Here is a 17,595-nt window from a genome sequence, read left to right as displayed (position 1 = left end):
ATTTCACCTATTTCAGTGCTTGGGTGCTACTAGTTCATAACCAGACTGGACATTGTGTAGGTACCATGAAGAGTGATAGCGGTGGTGAGTTTATCTCCCATGAGTTTTCTGAGTCTCTACAAGAGCATGGCATTTCTCACCAACTCACCTCTACCAGTCCCCTTCTCAGAATGGAGTCGTAGAGTGTAGAAATCAGACGATTTTGAACATGACACGCTCTGTGTTGTTTGTAGCAAAGCTTCGCGATCGTCTATGGGTTGAGGCTATTGCCACTGTAGTGCACATCCTCAACCGCGGCCGTCCCTCAATGGACTCCCTATGAGGTATTCTTTGGTGAGAGGCCTATTGTTTCACACTTTAGAGTCTTCGAGAGTCATGCATACATCCACTCCCTGAGCTAATCTATTGATCTTTGTGGGTTATTCTTCGGAAGTGAAAGTCTATTGTTTGTTTGATCCTTAGGTAAACAAGGTGATCATTTGGTGGGATGTTGTCTTTGATGAGAGGGACATAGTGCAGCCTTATACACCGAACTTTGAGTTATTACTTTGGGCCACATCATTAGATATTGTGCCTTCTGAGCTGGGTCTACTGTTTGCTCTTGACCTTCTTGTAGATTCTTCCGCTCCTAGGCCCCCTCTACGAGACTCGTTACCTCATTGGTACCAGTAGACCATGCAGGATTTGAGGATCCTTCCATCAGATTGCTCTCCAGAGGGTCCTAGAAGATCTGTTCGGTTTGCCCTTAGGCTTCATATGCTTCAATCTTTACAGCTGATTACATTGCACATTCCGAACCGGACAATTGGCAGGAGCCTCTCTAGGATCCTCTATGGCGTGGGGCTATGGAGAAGGAACTGGATAGTATTGATTGGAATGAGACTTGGACCTTGGTGGATCGTCCTAATCATAAGAAGGGCATCGGGATGAAGTGGATTTTTAGGACCAAGCTAAAAGTTGGTGGAACTCTAGACAAGTACAAGGCTCGCCTTGTAGTACAAGGTTTTTGATAGAAGCAAGGTATTGATTATGAGAGGAGACACCCACTGCTCGGATGACATATTTCCGTTTGCTAGTTGCGCTTGCCACTCACCACGGTTGGCCACTATACCGAATGGATGTCAAGAGTGCTCTTTTGAAATGGTTATTTGGAGGAGGAAATCTATGTGGAGCAGCCACTTGGGTTTCCTTTTGCAAACCGTTTGGATAAGGTGTTCTGTTTACGGAAAGCTCTTTATGGACTCAAGTAAGCTCCAGGGTCTTGGTTCCAGAGGGGATGGATGAGTTTTTACAGACTCATGGATAGCATTCTACCCCCTATGATCCAAATCTCTATGTGCGCACTAACATGCACGAGGGTTAGCTACATCCTATTGTATGTCGATGATCTACTTATCACTAGCTCCAATTCTGCCACCATAGTGAAAATTAAGGCCATGATTGACCTCAGTCTGTTATTTTATTTCTTGGGGATGAAGGTAGTTCATTCTGGGGGAAGTATTTGCGTCTCATAGCAAAAGTATGCCCTTCAGCTACCCAGGGAACAATATTGTATGGATCAGATACGGCCTTTGGTCACACCTCTTGATCCCACTATCCATCTACCAAAGGATACCCTAGGTCAACCCTTTGATGCACACACCTATCGATCTGTTGTAGAGAAGCTTCTTTGGTTGATTCATACTAGGCTAGATTTAGCATACTGAGTTAATGTTCTTAGACAGTATTTTTTAGCACCTAGGATGTCACATTGGATTGCTTGCCTTCATGTGTTGAGATATTTGCGATGTACTTTTCATTTAGAACTAACTTATGGATATGGTTTATGCTTGTAGGGTTACACCGATTTTGATTGGGTGGGAGATCTTGACACTCGACTTTCCCATGGCAGTTGCATCTTTTCCTTGGGCACATCTCCCATTTCTTGGTCAAGCCATAAAAAGGAGATGGTGGCGGCTTCGATGGCAAAGGTTGAGTATAGGGCTCTCTTTGATGGTGTACCACTGAGGTCATCTATCTAAGATGCTTGTTGGCTGCGCTTTAGTTCCCCTATGTTTCTCCTAGAGTTGTCTATTGCGACAATGAGAGTGCCATTACTCTGGCGGGCAACTTGATCATTACTCCTCGAGTGCGGCATGTGGAGGTCCACTTTCACTTCACCAGAGAGCAGATTGAGCTAGGCACTATTTATCTAGAGTTTGTGCCTTTAAGTGACAATTTTGCAGACATTTTAACCAAAGCGGTCAATCGGCCGATCCTACAGTGCATCCTACCTCGGATTGGGTCCAACCTCCTCTACTTCTTCAGATTGATGGGGAGAGAGTCCTTTCCTCTTGCTTCTCCCTCCAGTTTGAGAGAGGACAGTTTTTTCTCTTGTTTAGTGTAACAGTGATGATGTTTATAGTTTAGCTTTAGACATTTCAGACATTTATTCTTTGTACTGTACTTAAGGACATTTGTAACTTCATCCACACTGTCAGGATGATATGATTGTAAAAGGACACTGGGACTAGTGAACAATTTCCCTGCGCGAGCACTGTCTAGTGGCACTGTTGCATTGCATTCTACATGAGCATGAAATCTTGCATACCCCTTGGCATTACCCTGTGCATTGGCATTCTGTTTATGTAAACATGCGTTTGTGCGCATTTATCCCTTTTCGGTCTTTCATGAGTGGTCATCTCTGGATCCACCATATTCGTGGCATTGCACATGGCAATTCTCCTCGTAGTAGTTTCCCCATGCTTTGCTTGTCTTGCTAAGCTCACCATCATCTTTTTGTGCCTCTTCACATATTCTCCATAAGATTGGTCCATATACACATTTTAGTATCCCTAGACACTTATCCTAGTAGTGTATGGGATTGCTTTGCTTGTTGTATGAAAGTAGTGGGGCCATCCATTCTTATTTTTTTGTACTTTAGGGCACAATGACTCGATAGGACAAACAACTGATTTTAAATCCTCATTGCTAAATCTTTTGGAAAAATCAAACCAACCACCCTTTCAAAATAAAAATAAAAAAATCAATTACTGATTCCATCTGCCTTTGAAAAACTTGGTAGACCCTTGGGTAGCTGACGTGCACCCTTGGTCCGATGCCTTGGCCTCTTTGGGGTGATCACTTGGGCTCCCTTGGTAAGATAACCATCGTCTCTGGTCACTGAGCAGCCGATGTGCACCCTTTGCCCGATGCCCTGGCTGCTTTAGGGTGGGACGCCTTGGGATAAAAGACTATATATGTTAAGGGCTTATTTTTCATGGCTTTGTTTTGGGCTTAAGAGAAGATGTTGAGCTAAAAATGCATCAGCTTGACTTAAATAGCCCCAAAATATGCTTAATTAATGAAGAAAATTTTTGCCTTTTGAAAAGAAAGGCAATCCTAGAGAGTTATTGTGTCCCATATGCAAAACCCTAATTTGGGTTTCCCAAACTTTCTATAAATAGGCATGCAGCCCACCACTCTCCCTAATCTCGTTTTTGCAGATTTCAAGTCTTTGAGTTTGCTGCCCACACCCTGGACGCGAGGACATCGTGGTCCAAGCTAGCCATTGCTGTCTACAACAGTCTAGTACATGTTTCTAGCCTACCACACATTGTTCGGAGCTGATTTTAGCCTGCTGACTGCTACTGCTGGTTTTTCTTGCTGTTGTCAGTCTGCCATGTCATCAATTAGTCTGTGTTTGCTGTCTGGAGCTGTCACCTAGCCTCTGCTGAGTGCGTTTGGCAGTTTTCTCTCTCCTGCAATTGTCGCCTAGCCTAAACAGGCTGCACTTGGTAGTTTTCTCTCTCCTCACTTGCGTTTGTAGTCATTTACTTTCCTGTACTGTTGTCTGCATCAGATCTAGCCTTTCTTGGATGCATTTGCTATTTTTGTCTTGCTACGTTTCGAGATATGTTTGGAGTACAATACTCTCTCCAGCTCATTACCCCTGCCCTAATCCTTGAGATACATGAGTTTGTGGTACAGTATTCACTCTTTGCATAGTGGGTTTGTTGCATGAGCATTATATATTCAGTAGTCGTTCATTTCATTATTATTTGTATTCATTGTCTCTGAGTTATCCTAACCCTAATTGTGTTCTGTGTTATCATTTTATGCTTTGTCGTATGATTGATACTGTGTTTTTGTGTTTAGAGCATCTCGTGACATTGCCAAGTCCTACAAAGGCAGATAAAATTAAACAATGGATTTTTTTCTTTGAATTTTAAAAAATGGCTTTAGTTTAGTATTTCGCAAGATTTAGTATTAAATAAGAGTTTTAAATTAGTGTTTGTTTCATTGAGTCATTGTGCCTCAAAGTACAGGAAAAAAAGGATGGATATTCTCACTACCTTCATAAAACAAGTAAAACAATTCTACACACTACTAGGATAAGTGCCTAGGGATTTCTAAGTGTATGTGTGTGTGTGTGCGTGTGTGTGTGTGTGTGTGTGTGTGTGTGTGTGTGTGTGTGCGTGTCAATCATATGGAGAATATGTGGAGAGAGAGGCAAAACAACAGGAGCAAGCAAGACAAGCAAAACCAACATGCATATATAGGGAAAATTTGCATTTGGAGATTGCCATGTGCAATGTCATGAGTATGGTGGATCCGGAGCCTCAACCACTCTAAGGGTGACCAAAAAAGGATAGATGTGCATAGATATATGTTTACATGAATAGAATGCTAATGCATGGGGTAATGCAAAGGAAGATGCAAGTTTTCATGCTTATGCAGAATGTGATGCAACTGTGCCACTTCGACAATGCCCTTTTAGAGAAATTGTTTATTTTTTCAAGCACCTTTCTGCAATCATGTCATCCTAATAGTGCTGATAAAGTTATAAGTGTCCATAATATACAATACAAAATAAATAAATATATGAATGTGAAAAATTGTAAGTATCATCACTGTCACTATGAGGAGAAGAAAACCGTCCCCTCTCAAATTGGAAGGAGAAGTAAGAGAGAAGCATCCTCTCCTTATTAATTTGAAGAAGTAGAGGAGAGCGATCCTTGGTAGAAGATAATGTAGAACGCTTGTTGACAGCTTAGGTTAAAATATTTACAAAATTGTCATAGATGGCACAAACTCTAGGCAAAGGATGCCTAGCTCAACCTGTTCTGTGGTAAAATGGAAATAAACCACCACGTACAATATCTAAGGGGTAATAATAGGATTCCTCGCAAGGGAAATGACACTTTGGTTGTCACAGTAGATAATTGTAGGTGACTCATAAGGAAATTGTAGTGTGGCCAGCAAGTTTCTTAGATAGATGGCCTCCGTAGTACCATCGAAGAGAGCTCGATACTTTGCCTCAACTATGGAAGCCATCACTATCTCTTGCTTATGGCTAGCCCAAGAGATAGGTGTCATGCCTAAGGTGTAGAGTTAGCCTCCATGGGAACGTCGGGTGTTAGGATTTCCCACCCAGTCAGAATCAGTGTACCCGTGCAAGCATAAACCATGACTATAAGTTAGTCTATATTTAAAGGTATACCTTAAATATCTTAACACATAAAGATAAGCAATCCAATGAGACATTCTAGATGCCTTAAAATACTAAGCAAACTAACTGAGAATGCAAGATTTGGTCTAGTATAAATCAACTAGAGTAATTTTCCTACAACCGAACGATAGGTGTGAGCATCAAGAGGCTGATCGAAGGTATCCTTGTGCAGATGGACAGTGAGATCTAGAGGCATGGCCATTGGATGTGTCTAATCAGTGCAATATTATTCCAAAAGCAGTAGAATGTACTTTTGCTGTGACAGAAAGATACTTCCTTCAGATCGAACAATCTCCACTCCCAAGAAATTAGACAACAATCCGAAATTTGTCATCTCGAATGTAGAGCAAAGTTGTGTCTTAATTTCTGCGATAGCCGTAGAATTGGAGCCAGTGAGTAATATATCATCAACATCAAGCAAGATATCGCTAATCATGCACACATATAGATTTGGATCATAGGGGGTAGAATGGTATCCATGAGTCCATAAGAACTCCTCCATCCTATGGTACCAAGACCTCGGCTTTTGCTTTAGCCCATGAAGAGCTTTTTGCAAAGCGAAATATCTTGTGAGTCCGGTCAATGGAAGAAAAGTCGGGAGGTTGCTCCACATAGACTTCCTCCTTCAAATAACCATTCAAAAAGGCACTTTTGATGTCCATCTAATAGATCTGCCAATTGTGTGAGTAGCAAGTGCAAGCAACATACAAAATGATGTCGATCGAGCGGTAGATGTGAAGGTTTCTTCATAGTCAATGTCGTGCTTTTGCCGGAAACCTTGCACTACAAGGCGAGCCTTTTATTTGTCTAAAGTACTATCAGCCTTTAGCTTGGTCCTAAAAATCCACTTTGTCTCGATGACTGGCTTGTGATTAGGACGATCCACTAGTGTCCAAGTTCCATTTCAATCAATAGTAGCCAATTCCTTCTCCATGGCCTCACGCCATAGAGAATTTTGAAGAGCCTCTTGTCGGCTCAGAATGTGCAATGTAATCAGCTATAAACAACGGTGCATATGAAACTTGAGGGGCAAGCCAAGCAGACCTTCTAGGGCCCTTCAAAGTGTAATCCGGTGGAAGGATCCCCAAATCCCACATGGTCAGCTGGTACCAGTGAGGTAATGGGTCTCGCGGAGGAGGATTGGAAGTTAAAATATCTGCTGGAAGGTCAGTAGTGGATAGTAGACCTGGTTCAGTAGGCATGATTTCAAATTATGTGAGCCAAGGTAAGGACGAAGAGTTCAGTGTAGAGGACTGCACTATGCTCCTCTCATCAAAGATGACATCCCTTCTAATGATCACCTTGTTCGTTTGAGGATCAGGCTTTTTCTTCAGAAGAATAGGCCACAAAGATCAAGAGATCTGGTTGAGGGGTGATCTTTTCTATCTTGTCATCAAGAGTGTCTGTATAAGCATGATTATTGAAAACTCAGAAGTGAGAAATAATAGGCCGAGTGTCGAAAAATGACTCGCACGAAGTCTTTTTAGGGACCACCACAGTTGGATATCGGTTAAGGATGTACACAGAAGTGTTGATAGCCTCAACCCCAATGCACTCAAGGATCTTTGCTGCGAATAGCAAGAGCGTGCCATATTCCAGACTGTTCGGTTCCTATGCTCTATGACTCCATTTTGTGCGGGGGAGTTGTTAAAGATGAGCTGATGTGCAATGCCTTATTCTTGTAGAAACTGAGAGAACTCATGGAAGGTAAACTTGGCACCAGAATCACTCCTCATAGTACTCACATAATGACTAGCCTGGTTATGAACCAACAACACCCAAGCACTAAAATAAGTGAAGGCATCAAACTTGTGCTTTAGGAAGTACACCCAAAGGTATCTAATGAAGTTATCCACTATCAAAAAAAAATACATTGCTCCATTCAAGGCAGCAGTGGATGTGGGACCACAAAGATCTACATGAATAAGTCTAAGGGGTTGTGTAGCACTAGTGATAGATTACTGAGGAAAGGTATAGGATGTTGCTTACCTAGCTGACATGCTTATAGACCTCTCGAGATAGTTCTAGGCGTGGAAGGCCCTCAACCATCTCTTGACATGATAGCTCATAAAGAGAGTCATAGCCAAGATGTCCCAAGTGAAATGCCAAAGACGCTCAGAGTCAGTGGGCTCCCGTGTGGTGGCTAAAGCATAGAAGCGATGGAACTTCGAATCATCGGTAGTTGGCTTGGTAAGAAAATGTGTCATGTGATAAAGGCCATTAGGTTGTGTCTTGCCTCGAGCAATCACTAAACTAGTCTAAGAATCGAGGACCTTGACTGTGGTCGCTGTGAAGAAAACTACTCCCCCAACTAGCAAAGCTACTGAACGGACAAGAAGTTCACCCCAAGTTGGGGGACATAATAGACATCATCCAATGAAGGGAGATCTAGAGCCAAGTCAGTGGGAAGATTGACGTGACCTTGGGCCTTAATCTTGGCTGAGGATTTTCTTCCTACGTGAACACTCTCGGTTGTAGGGACCTAGGAAGTAAAAATGTCTGCTATAGGAGTCATGTGATGGATAGCACCACTGTCCACAAGCAAAACAGGTGTTGAGGTGCTTGGTTGTGACGAATGAGCCTTTGCAGGTACCTCACTAGGAGGCAACTCGCAAATGTGAACAAGACTCACATCCAATGTCGCTAAGGAGACGATGTAGGCCTCTGTAGACCAATGAGACAAATCCTCTAGAGTTGAGTAGTTCCTTGACTGTGATAGCTGACTAGTGTGGCAGTGTGGCTCTGGCCTTGCCACTGGCCCTGGTGAGGGTTGCTACCACGCTGCTTTCCCCTACTGGGGGTTATTTGACTAGGGTGTGGGGGTTTGATTCTTGGATTTTGGCTATGTGCCTCTTGCGTTAGATCGACACTTCTTGTCATAATGGCCAACCTTTTGACAATGTTGACAACACCTATTCTTCTTAAGTATATTCTGCCATCCAGGTTTAGGAGAAGATTAAGTGGTTTGTCGGGATTCTCTAGCCTTGGTTTGATTTTGATTTTGATTTAAGTTTTATTTGCCCTTGCCCGACTGCATCCTTTGAGAAGATGCAACTAGAGTCTCCTCTATCAAGGACATGTTATGAAATTGATCGAACAACCATGCATAATGCAACAACTAACACTCAAACTCATAAGATGTGGGTATCTAAGCCTGTGAAATCACCTGCTGCATAAAATGGAATTATTTTCTTGGGAGCTTGTTAAAAAATAGGATAGCTTGATCGTCTAAGGACTTAGGAGCCCCAGTGGTGGTTGAGAACTCGGTAAGGAGACACCGATACTCAGTCAATGACGTTTAAGTCATCCTTATTTGTGATTTTGAAGTTTTGGAGCTAATGATCCAAATTGATGTGATGGCGAGCCACATAACAGTCAGTCAAGTGTGCCCAATGCTCGGATGCTAAGTTGAAATGTTGAAGCTGAGAGTGAAACTCAAGCAATAAGCCCTACATAAGGTGGACAATAACGGAGGCGTTACGAGCCTTTCATGAGCGGATGACCTCATATGAAACAAGTGCGGGACTAAGTTGGGGTTCCAATTTGTGCACTAAATCCCATAGGTTTTGAGAGTCTAAGAGATGGCTCATCAAATTTGACCAAGTGGTATAGTTGGACCCGTTGAAATAATTCTTGTCATTAAAAGCATGCTTGGTGGATGAGGAGCTAGAACCATGAGGTGTCCAAAAAGATGGATAGATGGGATAAGATAGAGACTTGGATGGTGGTGGATAAGGAGGAGGAGGAGGGGTTAGTGATGGATAGGCAGAATTGGGCTACTGATGTTCAATGAGTGCCGATTGCTATAGATGTACCGAAACGAACATAGGTCCATATTATACTGTAGGTGTAGGTGGAGGCATTGGGACACAATAGCCTTGTCCAAATGTCGGCTGGGGCACAACAGAATGACTGGATGGTCCACTAGGTAATGCCATAGAGGCAAACTATGATACCAACGATCCACACTCGAGTATGTTTGGGATGCACTCCCAGAGGGATAACTCAAACGTGTGTGTATGGGAGGTCGAGCCTCCGTCATAGGTACACCGCTTGGAAACGGGTATGTAGAGGTTCTAAAGGTTGTGCCTAAATGTGGAAAACCCCCGTTGTGTGGTAGATAATGTGGTGCACTTAATGGAAGCAGAAAGGAAGGTGCAGCGGAAGATGAGGGAGGGATGGGTGGGAGCCCAAATGGATTTGTGATGGATGTTGTTTTGGGAAACATGGTTGGTTCCTATTGTCCATTAAATGTATTAGAGGAAGGTGCATCTACTCCATATTGACCATGAGAAATAAAATCATTTGAAGGAAAAGGAAGGGATGGAATACTTACAAGCTCTTCTTTTAGCTTCTTACCTAGTTTTGAGTTCATAAAGAAATACCCGTCTTCCTCATTACTCACAAACCCAAGTTATTTTGAAGAGTCTCTTCTTGATGAGCATCCCCCAATCCAACAAAAAATACAAAATTAGTTGGCATAGAATCTGAAATAATAGGGTTTATACCTGACGTTGGAGAAAAGAAGCATTGTGGAAGTGATGTGTAATCGGAGCTAGGTTCCCACTTCTGGATAGCCAATTTGTAGTGGAGATTCTGAAGGTCCTGCCAGATCATTAGTTTTGTGCACTAAATCTGAAGGAGAAAACTCAGACTTACCTTCAACCTCCTACTGAGCCCTATCCATAAGAGATCATACTCAGCAACAAAATTTTGATATGATCTATGGACTCCATGGTAGTCCGAAGGTTCTCTATCCATGTCAGATCGGACAGTAGCAAGCTGAGAGGTGCACTCCTGATCATTTATGTCCATGTTTGGTTGTGGAGACTATAGTGGTGTTGTGAATGTATTCAAAGTCATCTGACTCTTCTATTGTTCTTACTTTTGTGAATGAGCTTTTGAATCAATGACCAAGGTTTCTCAGAGAGTACCTAGCTTTGATACCATGTGAAGAAATGCTCTAAATGCAAAAGACAAAATCAATCGTAAGACAAAGCACAGATTAATAAACACAAAACACAGTTAGGGTTAGGGTTAGGGTATCTTAGAGATAGTGAACACAAGGAATAATGAAGTGAATGAATATTTAATATACAATGCTCTTATAGCAAACACACTATATAGTGAATACTGTGTTGAGAAACCCTTCACCCGTAGTTTGTGTTTTTGCGTTTTGCGCTTAGGGTTTATAGCCTCAAAAAGGGTGCCATCCTAGACTAACTCTGCCTATTTATAGGCCACACTCTCATTCATTCCTTACGGCTGATTCATTCAGTTCGTCACCTCTTCTCTCCAGCCTCTCCACTACCCTCATACCCCTTCAGGAGGACATTGTGGTTCGTGGTTCGTGGTTCGTGGTTGTCTTCATCATCTTCCTTGTGCTACGGCACCCTTGTTCCCTTGTATCACATTCACTCCATGATTCAGAACTTCATCATTCCATTCATCAAAGTTTCTTCTCTCTTATCTTCTCTTCTCCATGTTTACCGAGTTCACTCCGTGTTCCTCCCTGCAAATCCTATTGTCTCGCTGGTACGTCATCTTTTGACATGGTATCAGAGCTGGATTTTCTCAAACAGTGGCAAAGATCCTCCACTCTAGTGAAAGCAAAGACCGGTGGCGGATTCGGCATCCACTTTTCTTCTTCCGCTGTATCAAAATCTCGTTTTTGCAAGTTTCAAGTGTTTTCAGGTTGTTGCCCACACCCCTTTCGCGCAGGACATCGCAGTCTCAGCTGTCCCTTGCTGTCATCTACAGTTTGGCGCCTATTTCCAGCCTTCCACCCGCAGTTTGCAGCTGTTTACAGCAGAGCAACTGTTGCCGATCACTCTCCATTCAAAAAAAAATCTCGTTTTTGCAGATTTCAGGTATTTCAGCTTGCTGCCCACACCCCGGATATGGAGGACATCGCGGTCCAAGCTGCCATTGTTGTTTACAACAATCTTGCACCTGTTTCCAACCTTTCACACACTGTTCAAAGCTGATTTTAGCATATTGACTGCTATTGTTGGTTTTTCCTGCGTTTTTAGTTTTTCTCTCTCCTCACCTGCGTTTTTCTAGTGGTTGCAACCTCTTACGGCTGGTCGCATCCTCCTCCCACTGGCAGCTTACTTCCAACACTTCCAGTGCCCTCCTAGCCCTTGAGCCGGACATTGTAGTCTACAGTTCGTTGGCTGATCTCTTCCTTCTTCAACAAGGCACACTGGTACCCATGGCTTCTTTACCAACAAATGATCAGACTACTAGGTGCTCCTACTGTGGCATCACCGGACACACCACTAATGCTTGCCGACTTCGACCTTTGCTCCCCTCCCCCCCCCCCCCAAGGGTATATACGTCTTCCACCAGGCACTCCTTGTGCCACCTCTCCTTTCAGGGCCACAGAGATCGTTTTGCATCAGCTAATAGAGTACTATGCTCAAGGCAATAAGTTGCACCCGACGCGAACTAAGTCCTTTCGAGCACGTGGAGACTCTAAGACCTTACGAGGCACTATAAACCCTCCTGGAGACCACCCCACTGCGCGGAGGTTTCCCCCACCTACTTCTAGGTACAGTGGCTTCCACGGCCCACATCTCCTCTAGAGTCCACTCTCCTGAGAGCCGGCGACTGTTCCCCATCCTTGGCTTATCCTAAGTCTCCTTCTTCTCCACCCTTTTCCACTCAGGTTCGAGAGGCCACTTCTAGGTGCTTTCTGGCTTCTTCTTCCGAGCCCCAGATACCTTCTTCGGCACGACTGGCGACACTTCCTTCATCATTAGATACTTAGCCATGAGTGGTCGGATTCCCTTTCTCTCTCAGACTGGGATTCAGAGGGGGATTTTTTTACTTCGCCCTCAAAGGAGGCTTCCAATTCTTCTTCAGCTTCAGAGGAGGGTTGCTACTTCTACTCCTTCTGATTCAAAGAGGGACCCTATGTGCCCTGAAGTTCTTCACACACCACCACCTTTCACTTTCGAGGAGTGGCTCTCCTTTGAGCAGTCATTTCCTCTACTCATATCCAGGATCTAAAGGATCCATCTAGATCGGGCCCTTGGGTCTTCAGCAATGACTTGTTGGCTAAGCCTTCGTATTCCTTCCAGCATGGAGTCATGGAGCTAGTGGCTTCTCTCCCGAGGTTGAGTTTCAGGTTCTACAGCTCATCCAGTCTCTTGACTATCTTCAAAGGTCTCCTTTCACGTGGTATTCTCAAATTACACAGTGGATCTTCTTCGTCTCTTGGTCAGTATGGAGTCACCTCTCGAGATCGATTATGGGCCTTATGGTTCTCGACACCACACAAAGTCCAACATTCCTCCTATGCATTGCATGTTTTCATCATCTTTGTACTAGGGCGCTTGGGCAAGTGAACAATTTCCCCACGAGGGACACCGTCCAAGTGGCACCTGTTGCATGAGCATTCTTTAGCATGTAGCATTGCATCTCCACCTCACTCTTCTCTTGTTCCCCTTTTTGGGCCTGAGAGAGGGTGTTGAGAAACCCTTCACCCACAGTTTGCATTTTTGCGTTTAGGGTTTTGTGTTTAGGGTGTTGAGAAACCCTTCACCCGTAGTTTGCGTTTCTGTGTTTTGCGTTTAGGGTTTGGAGCCCCAAAGGGGCGCCATCCTAGACTAACTGTGTCTGTTTATAGGCCACTGTCTCATTCATCCCTTACGTCTGATTCATTCAATCTGTCACCCCTTCTCTCCAGTCTCTCCACTGTCCTCACACCCCTTCCGGAGGACATTGTGGTTCATGGTTCGTGGTTGTCTTCATCATCTTCGTTGTGCCACGGCACCCTTGTTCCCTTCTATCACATTCACTTCATGATTCAGAACTTCATCATTCCATTCATAAGAGTTTCTTGTCTCTTCTCTTCTCCATGTTTGCCGAGTTCACTCTGTGTTCCTTCCCGCAAACCCTATTGTCTCGCTGGTACATCATCTTTTGACATATTGGACCTCGAACTCTCGTATCTCTGGGATCAATACAGAGGTTATGAGCTGTAGAGTGTGTCGTACTCTGAACGAATCTTGAATCGCAGCAAAGGCAGCCTCCGAGTGTCGAATACCAGCAAATGCAGCCAAGGAAGGCTGGATCTAATGGAGATGGCTGCGTAGGAGAGAGAGAGACTAAAAACGTAGGTACCTGAGAAGAGAGAAAAACTGGGCAATAGTTGTTAGGTGCAAACAGAGCAAATAGAGAAGAGAGAGTTAGGGTGGAAGCTAGAAACTGTAAATGTAGCTTGTGGAGGAGAAAGAAGATTAGGGCGATAGCTTCAAATTGATGGTGACAATATTTGATGCTGACATCAGCATCAAATGCAGCAATCCGATTGTAGGTAAGAGCTCCAGGGTACTAGGGGTCAGCTGCAGAGTGAAGGCAAAGACTGGAATTAGGCGCCAAATGGTAGCAGATGGTTGGGTGAAGCTTTTACCGTGATGCCCTCCGCGAAGGGGTGTGGGCAGTATAGATATGGTTCCTGAAACCTGCAAAAACGAGATTAAGGGAGAGTGGTGGGTTGCATGCCTATTAATAAAAAGTTTGGGGCACCCAAATCAGGGTTTTGCATGTGGGACACAGTAACTCTCTAGGATCGCGTTTCTTTTTAAGATAAGAAGGTTTCTTCATTAATTAAGCATGTTTTGGGGCTATTTAAGTCATGCTAATGCATTTTTAGCTCAACACTTCTGTCCAGGACCCTAGATGACAGTTTGCAGCTTGCGTTTGGCTGTTGCATAGGCCGGACTACCCTAGATGACAGTTACAGCTTGCGTTGGGATGCTGCACAGCCCGACTACCCTTTGCCAGCTGTTGCCTAGCTGCATACTGCTACGTGTCACTGGCTGCACTCTCTTTTAGGTGGTACATTGTTGCATCATTTACAGCAATCATTCATTCACTTCAGAATTATCTTTGTTCTCTGTTTGCATTTTACCTTTTTGTCCAAGTTATTGTGTTTTAGTTGTGTTCGCATATTGTGTGTTTTCTTTGTACGAACTCCAGCATATCTTCAACGAAGGGGTGGGGGTAGTGGGTGGTGTGTGCATGTGTGTGTGCGTGCATGCACACATGTTCAGCATGCTCAGCCATTTTATAAACTGGTATGTTATACAATAGTTTGCACCACAAAACGAAAAGAAAAAAGGAAAAGGGTAAGGGGGGGTGGGTGGTGGTGGGATGGGGTGTGCATGTGTGTGTGAGTGTGTTGGTTGGAGGGGGGAGGGCTAAAGTTAGCTTTTGCATTAGCTTGACCTTTATTGTGTGTGTAATTTCTTACTTTCATATTTCAAGGTGGATTTTCATCCCTTTTGACATACACGAGCAGTGTGATCCACAGTCTGTGGATGGCTCTAATGCATTGGTGTTTCATAAGGTTCTTGTAGTACTGGATGACTTTAGTTTGCTGATTGTCTCTCTCATCCTTGTAGAACAGATCTAAAAGTTTTGGCTTGCTGATTGATTACATTCAGGCCTTTTTCTAGACTTTCCTTTTTTTTACTTTATAATTCTTATATCTGGGAGTCCATTCTATGGCTAATCTTGTACTTGCCTTGTGATTGTGATTTAACCAAGAGAACTTTCTCTTCTTTGGGGCAAAAGAGAGCTCAATTTCAAGATGGTTTGCATACATAAGATGGATGAGTTATGTTCCTACTCTTTGTTAAAAATACTAGACGTAGACATCTTTGTGCTCAATTCTGACTATGCTTAGCTGCCCCAACCAATGACATCTTTTTTGACATTGTATATCTCCCTATTTAACAAAATTACATCCTCCATGAATGAAGGGCTGATACCTACTATGTTTGTTTTCTCTTTCTTGGATGTAAAATTCTGTGGGTTTCATCCCTTTTGGAGGTTTCTCAAAGGTGTGCACTTGGTTGTGGATGTGTCAGTCTTAATAGCTTTTACTTCTATGGGAGTCTAAAAACGTTAAATCCTGCAGATACATGCAAAATGGACATTCAACACAGTGGCAAGTTCCATGTGTAAACTGGAAGTAAAAGTAGGTATGTATTGAAGTTTATCGTCTCTACAGTTACGGCAGTTTGAAGGAAGTACTCTCTGAATTGTGTGATGCTGCTAGAATTTTGTACAACCTCTATTTTTCTGAGCTCCACATGATGCACTCTAGCAAGTCAAGTTGATGAACATTCTGACCAATCCAGAAAGAATGTCCTGAGAAGTCATCTTCAATTTCTGCAGGAGCACATTTCAATAGATGGTGCATTATGCAGCAGAAAATTAAAGCTGGCACAGTTAACGAGGTAGTGCTCCTTTTTATGGTACAAGGCACCAGTTAATAGTGTAAATCTTTTTGCTGTGCAAAAGAAGATGCAGTTTAATATCTGTGCAGAGCACCAGTTACCCATGTAATTTCTTTTCCAGTGCAAAAAAGATGTGGAGCTCTTCTTAAAGCTTGCAGAGGAACAGCTGCATTCACCAGATTCACATACTCTGGGTGGTCTTCAGGACTCGCCTCCTGAAAATGGAGACAAGGAACCACAAAACCACAACCTTGAGCTGGTTTCAATGACTGCATCTGAACCTGAAAGGGAGGAGAACCAAATCTAATGCAGAAAATTTCGGGATTTGGGGCTTTTTGTAAAGCCCTGTACAAATCAGGTGTGCCTTACTCCTATTGCTTCTAAGGAAGCCTGCTGAAGTATGCTTGTCAAAGAATGAGGCCCTGGTACAGGAGCAAGCCATTGATGAGTTTTCCATGGCTGATCAATCTAATGTATCAGTCAGTCACCTTACAACAGGGGAGCACCTTTGTTCAGTTTGCCATTGTAGATTCTCTAATGACTCCGCAGTACTAGTAGTTCTCTAGCCAGTTTCTTGCTTGTAATGTGGACTCCAATTAAACTTATATTGGCACCTTAAAGTGCCTTATTGTAAACAAAAGTTTGTGTTGACAAAGAACTCTATTGGACAAAGCAAGTTGAGATTTGGCTTACAAAAAGGCAGTATGATATGATTGATAGACTGTCAAAGTACATCACAGCCAGTTCACATTTGATGGCATCTTTTGATGTGGAAACAAATCATATCTTCCCTGAATGTAACAGAAAACATTCATGGTTCAGAATCCCACCAATCATGAGGGCTCATACATGGTGCCACCTAAGCCAAAAAGCAAATGTTTTCTCAAGTTTTGATGGTTATCAGCATCATCCATCCATTGTGAACCTGCCCCCTCTCTATAAATCTCAAATCACTTAAGAATTTAACCATTCTCTCTTTTTTTTCGTGAAGAAGTTTAAATTAATGTACGGAAATATTTACATCAATCCTTCCGGCCAACCAAGTTGGATGGCAACAACACACACATGAAGCCAAAAGGCTATAAGAATAGCATTCTATAGGAACAAAAACTGCTATCAATTGCCATTCCATAGGGAAATAATAAGGGGATCATCAAGAGGGCACAACAAGGGTGGAGTAAGCAGTATCCATGCATGAAGCAGCCTCCTCTCCAATTGTGAGGCCAGCTGAAATCATAGAAGAAAGCATTATGAGTCCGCCAAATGTGCCAAAGACTAGTCCATCGCATGAAGTGAAAGAGGCAAGGATGTTGAGATCACAACATGGCCCATGGATGGGAGCTTGCTTAGGACCCCTAGGACCCAAGAATAGCTAGGCATTCTTTGATTTGTCACCAGCAAGGTCCACACTTTGGAGATGAAGGCCCAAACTTGTTTGGCGGTCGGGCAAGAAATGAAAAAATGAATAGGGGTCTCATCAAGTAGTACAAAATATACTTTGCATAGGATATCTCGTGGACCCATAGAACATTGCCAATGGGCAGATCCCCAATGAGAAGTCTCCAAATAAAAACTTTTGCCTTGATAGGGAATATTTAAATTCTATAAATGAAGCAAGTGATCGCACCACTTAGTTGCACTATAATGAACTGACCAAACTTTATTAGCTTCTTAGTGATCCATCTCTTATCCTCTACTAGGATGATGAGATTGTCAAAGCATCCGATGCCTAGCGTTTTGGATCATCCATCATAGAATGAGGCAAAGTTGCTTGATCTACATACTCACAAGTATTAAAATCACCCATCATAAACCTCTGGTGGTCCAAAGAGAGGCACTGCAAGTCCACCC

At 43.2% G+C, this 17,595-nt stretch overlaps 1 protein-coding gene across 4 annotated transcripts in view; it reads left to right on the top strand.

Annotated features, from left to right (window-relative positions):
* The window catches only part of LOC148013491 (C2 domain-containing protein / GRAM domain-containing protein), a 198,086-nt gene extending 181,391 nt beyond the window's left edge, over positions 1 to 16,695 (top strand). For 3 of the 4 annotated variants that reach the window (XM_087667711.1, XM_087667709.1, XM_087667710.1), the window contains 3 exons: positions 15,423 to 15,486; positions 15,683 to 15,744; positions 15,866 to 16,695. In XM_087667711.1, coding sequence (XP_087523837.1) covers positions 15,423 to 15,486; positions 15,683 to 15,744; positions 15,866 to 16,051 — 312 coding nt within the window. In that variant the 3' untranslated portion in view covers positions 16,052 to 16,695. The remainder of the gene's footprint in view (positions 1 to 15,422; positions 15,487 to 15,682; positions 15,745 to 15,865) is intronic. The other variant, XM_087667712.1, reaches the window with a different exon arrangement.
* Positions 16,696 to 17,595: the final 900 nt, after the last annotated feature.

This window comes from Lygodium microphyllum, chromosome 26 (genome assembly GCF_053477565.2).
Source record: "Lygodium microphyllum isolate KBCC chromosome 26, Lygodium_microphyllum_v1.1.10, whole genome shotgun sequence".
Lineage (NCBI taxonomy): Eukaryota > Viridiplantae > Streptophyta > Polypodiopsida > Schizaeales > Lygodiaceae > Lygodium > Lygodium microphyllum.
The sequence above is the reverse complement of the archived record's forward strand: the minus strand, read 5'-3'. Positions and strand labels throughout refer to the sequence as shown.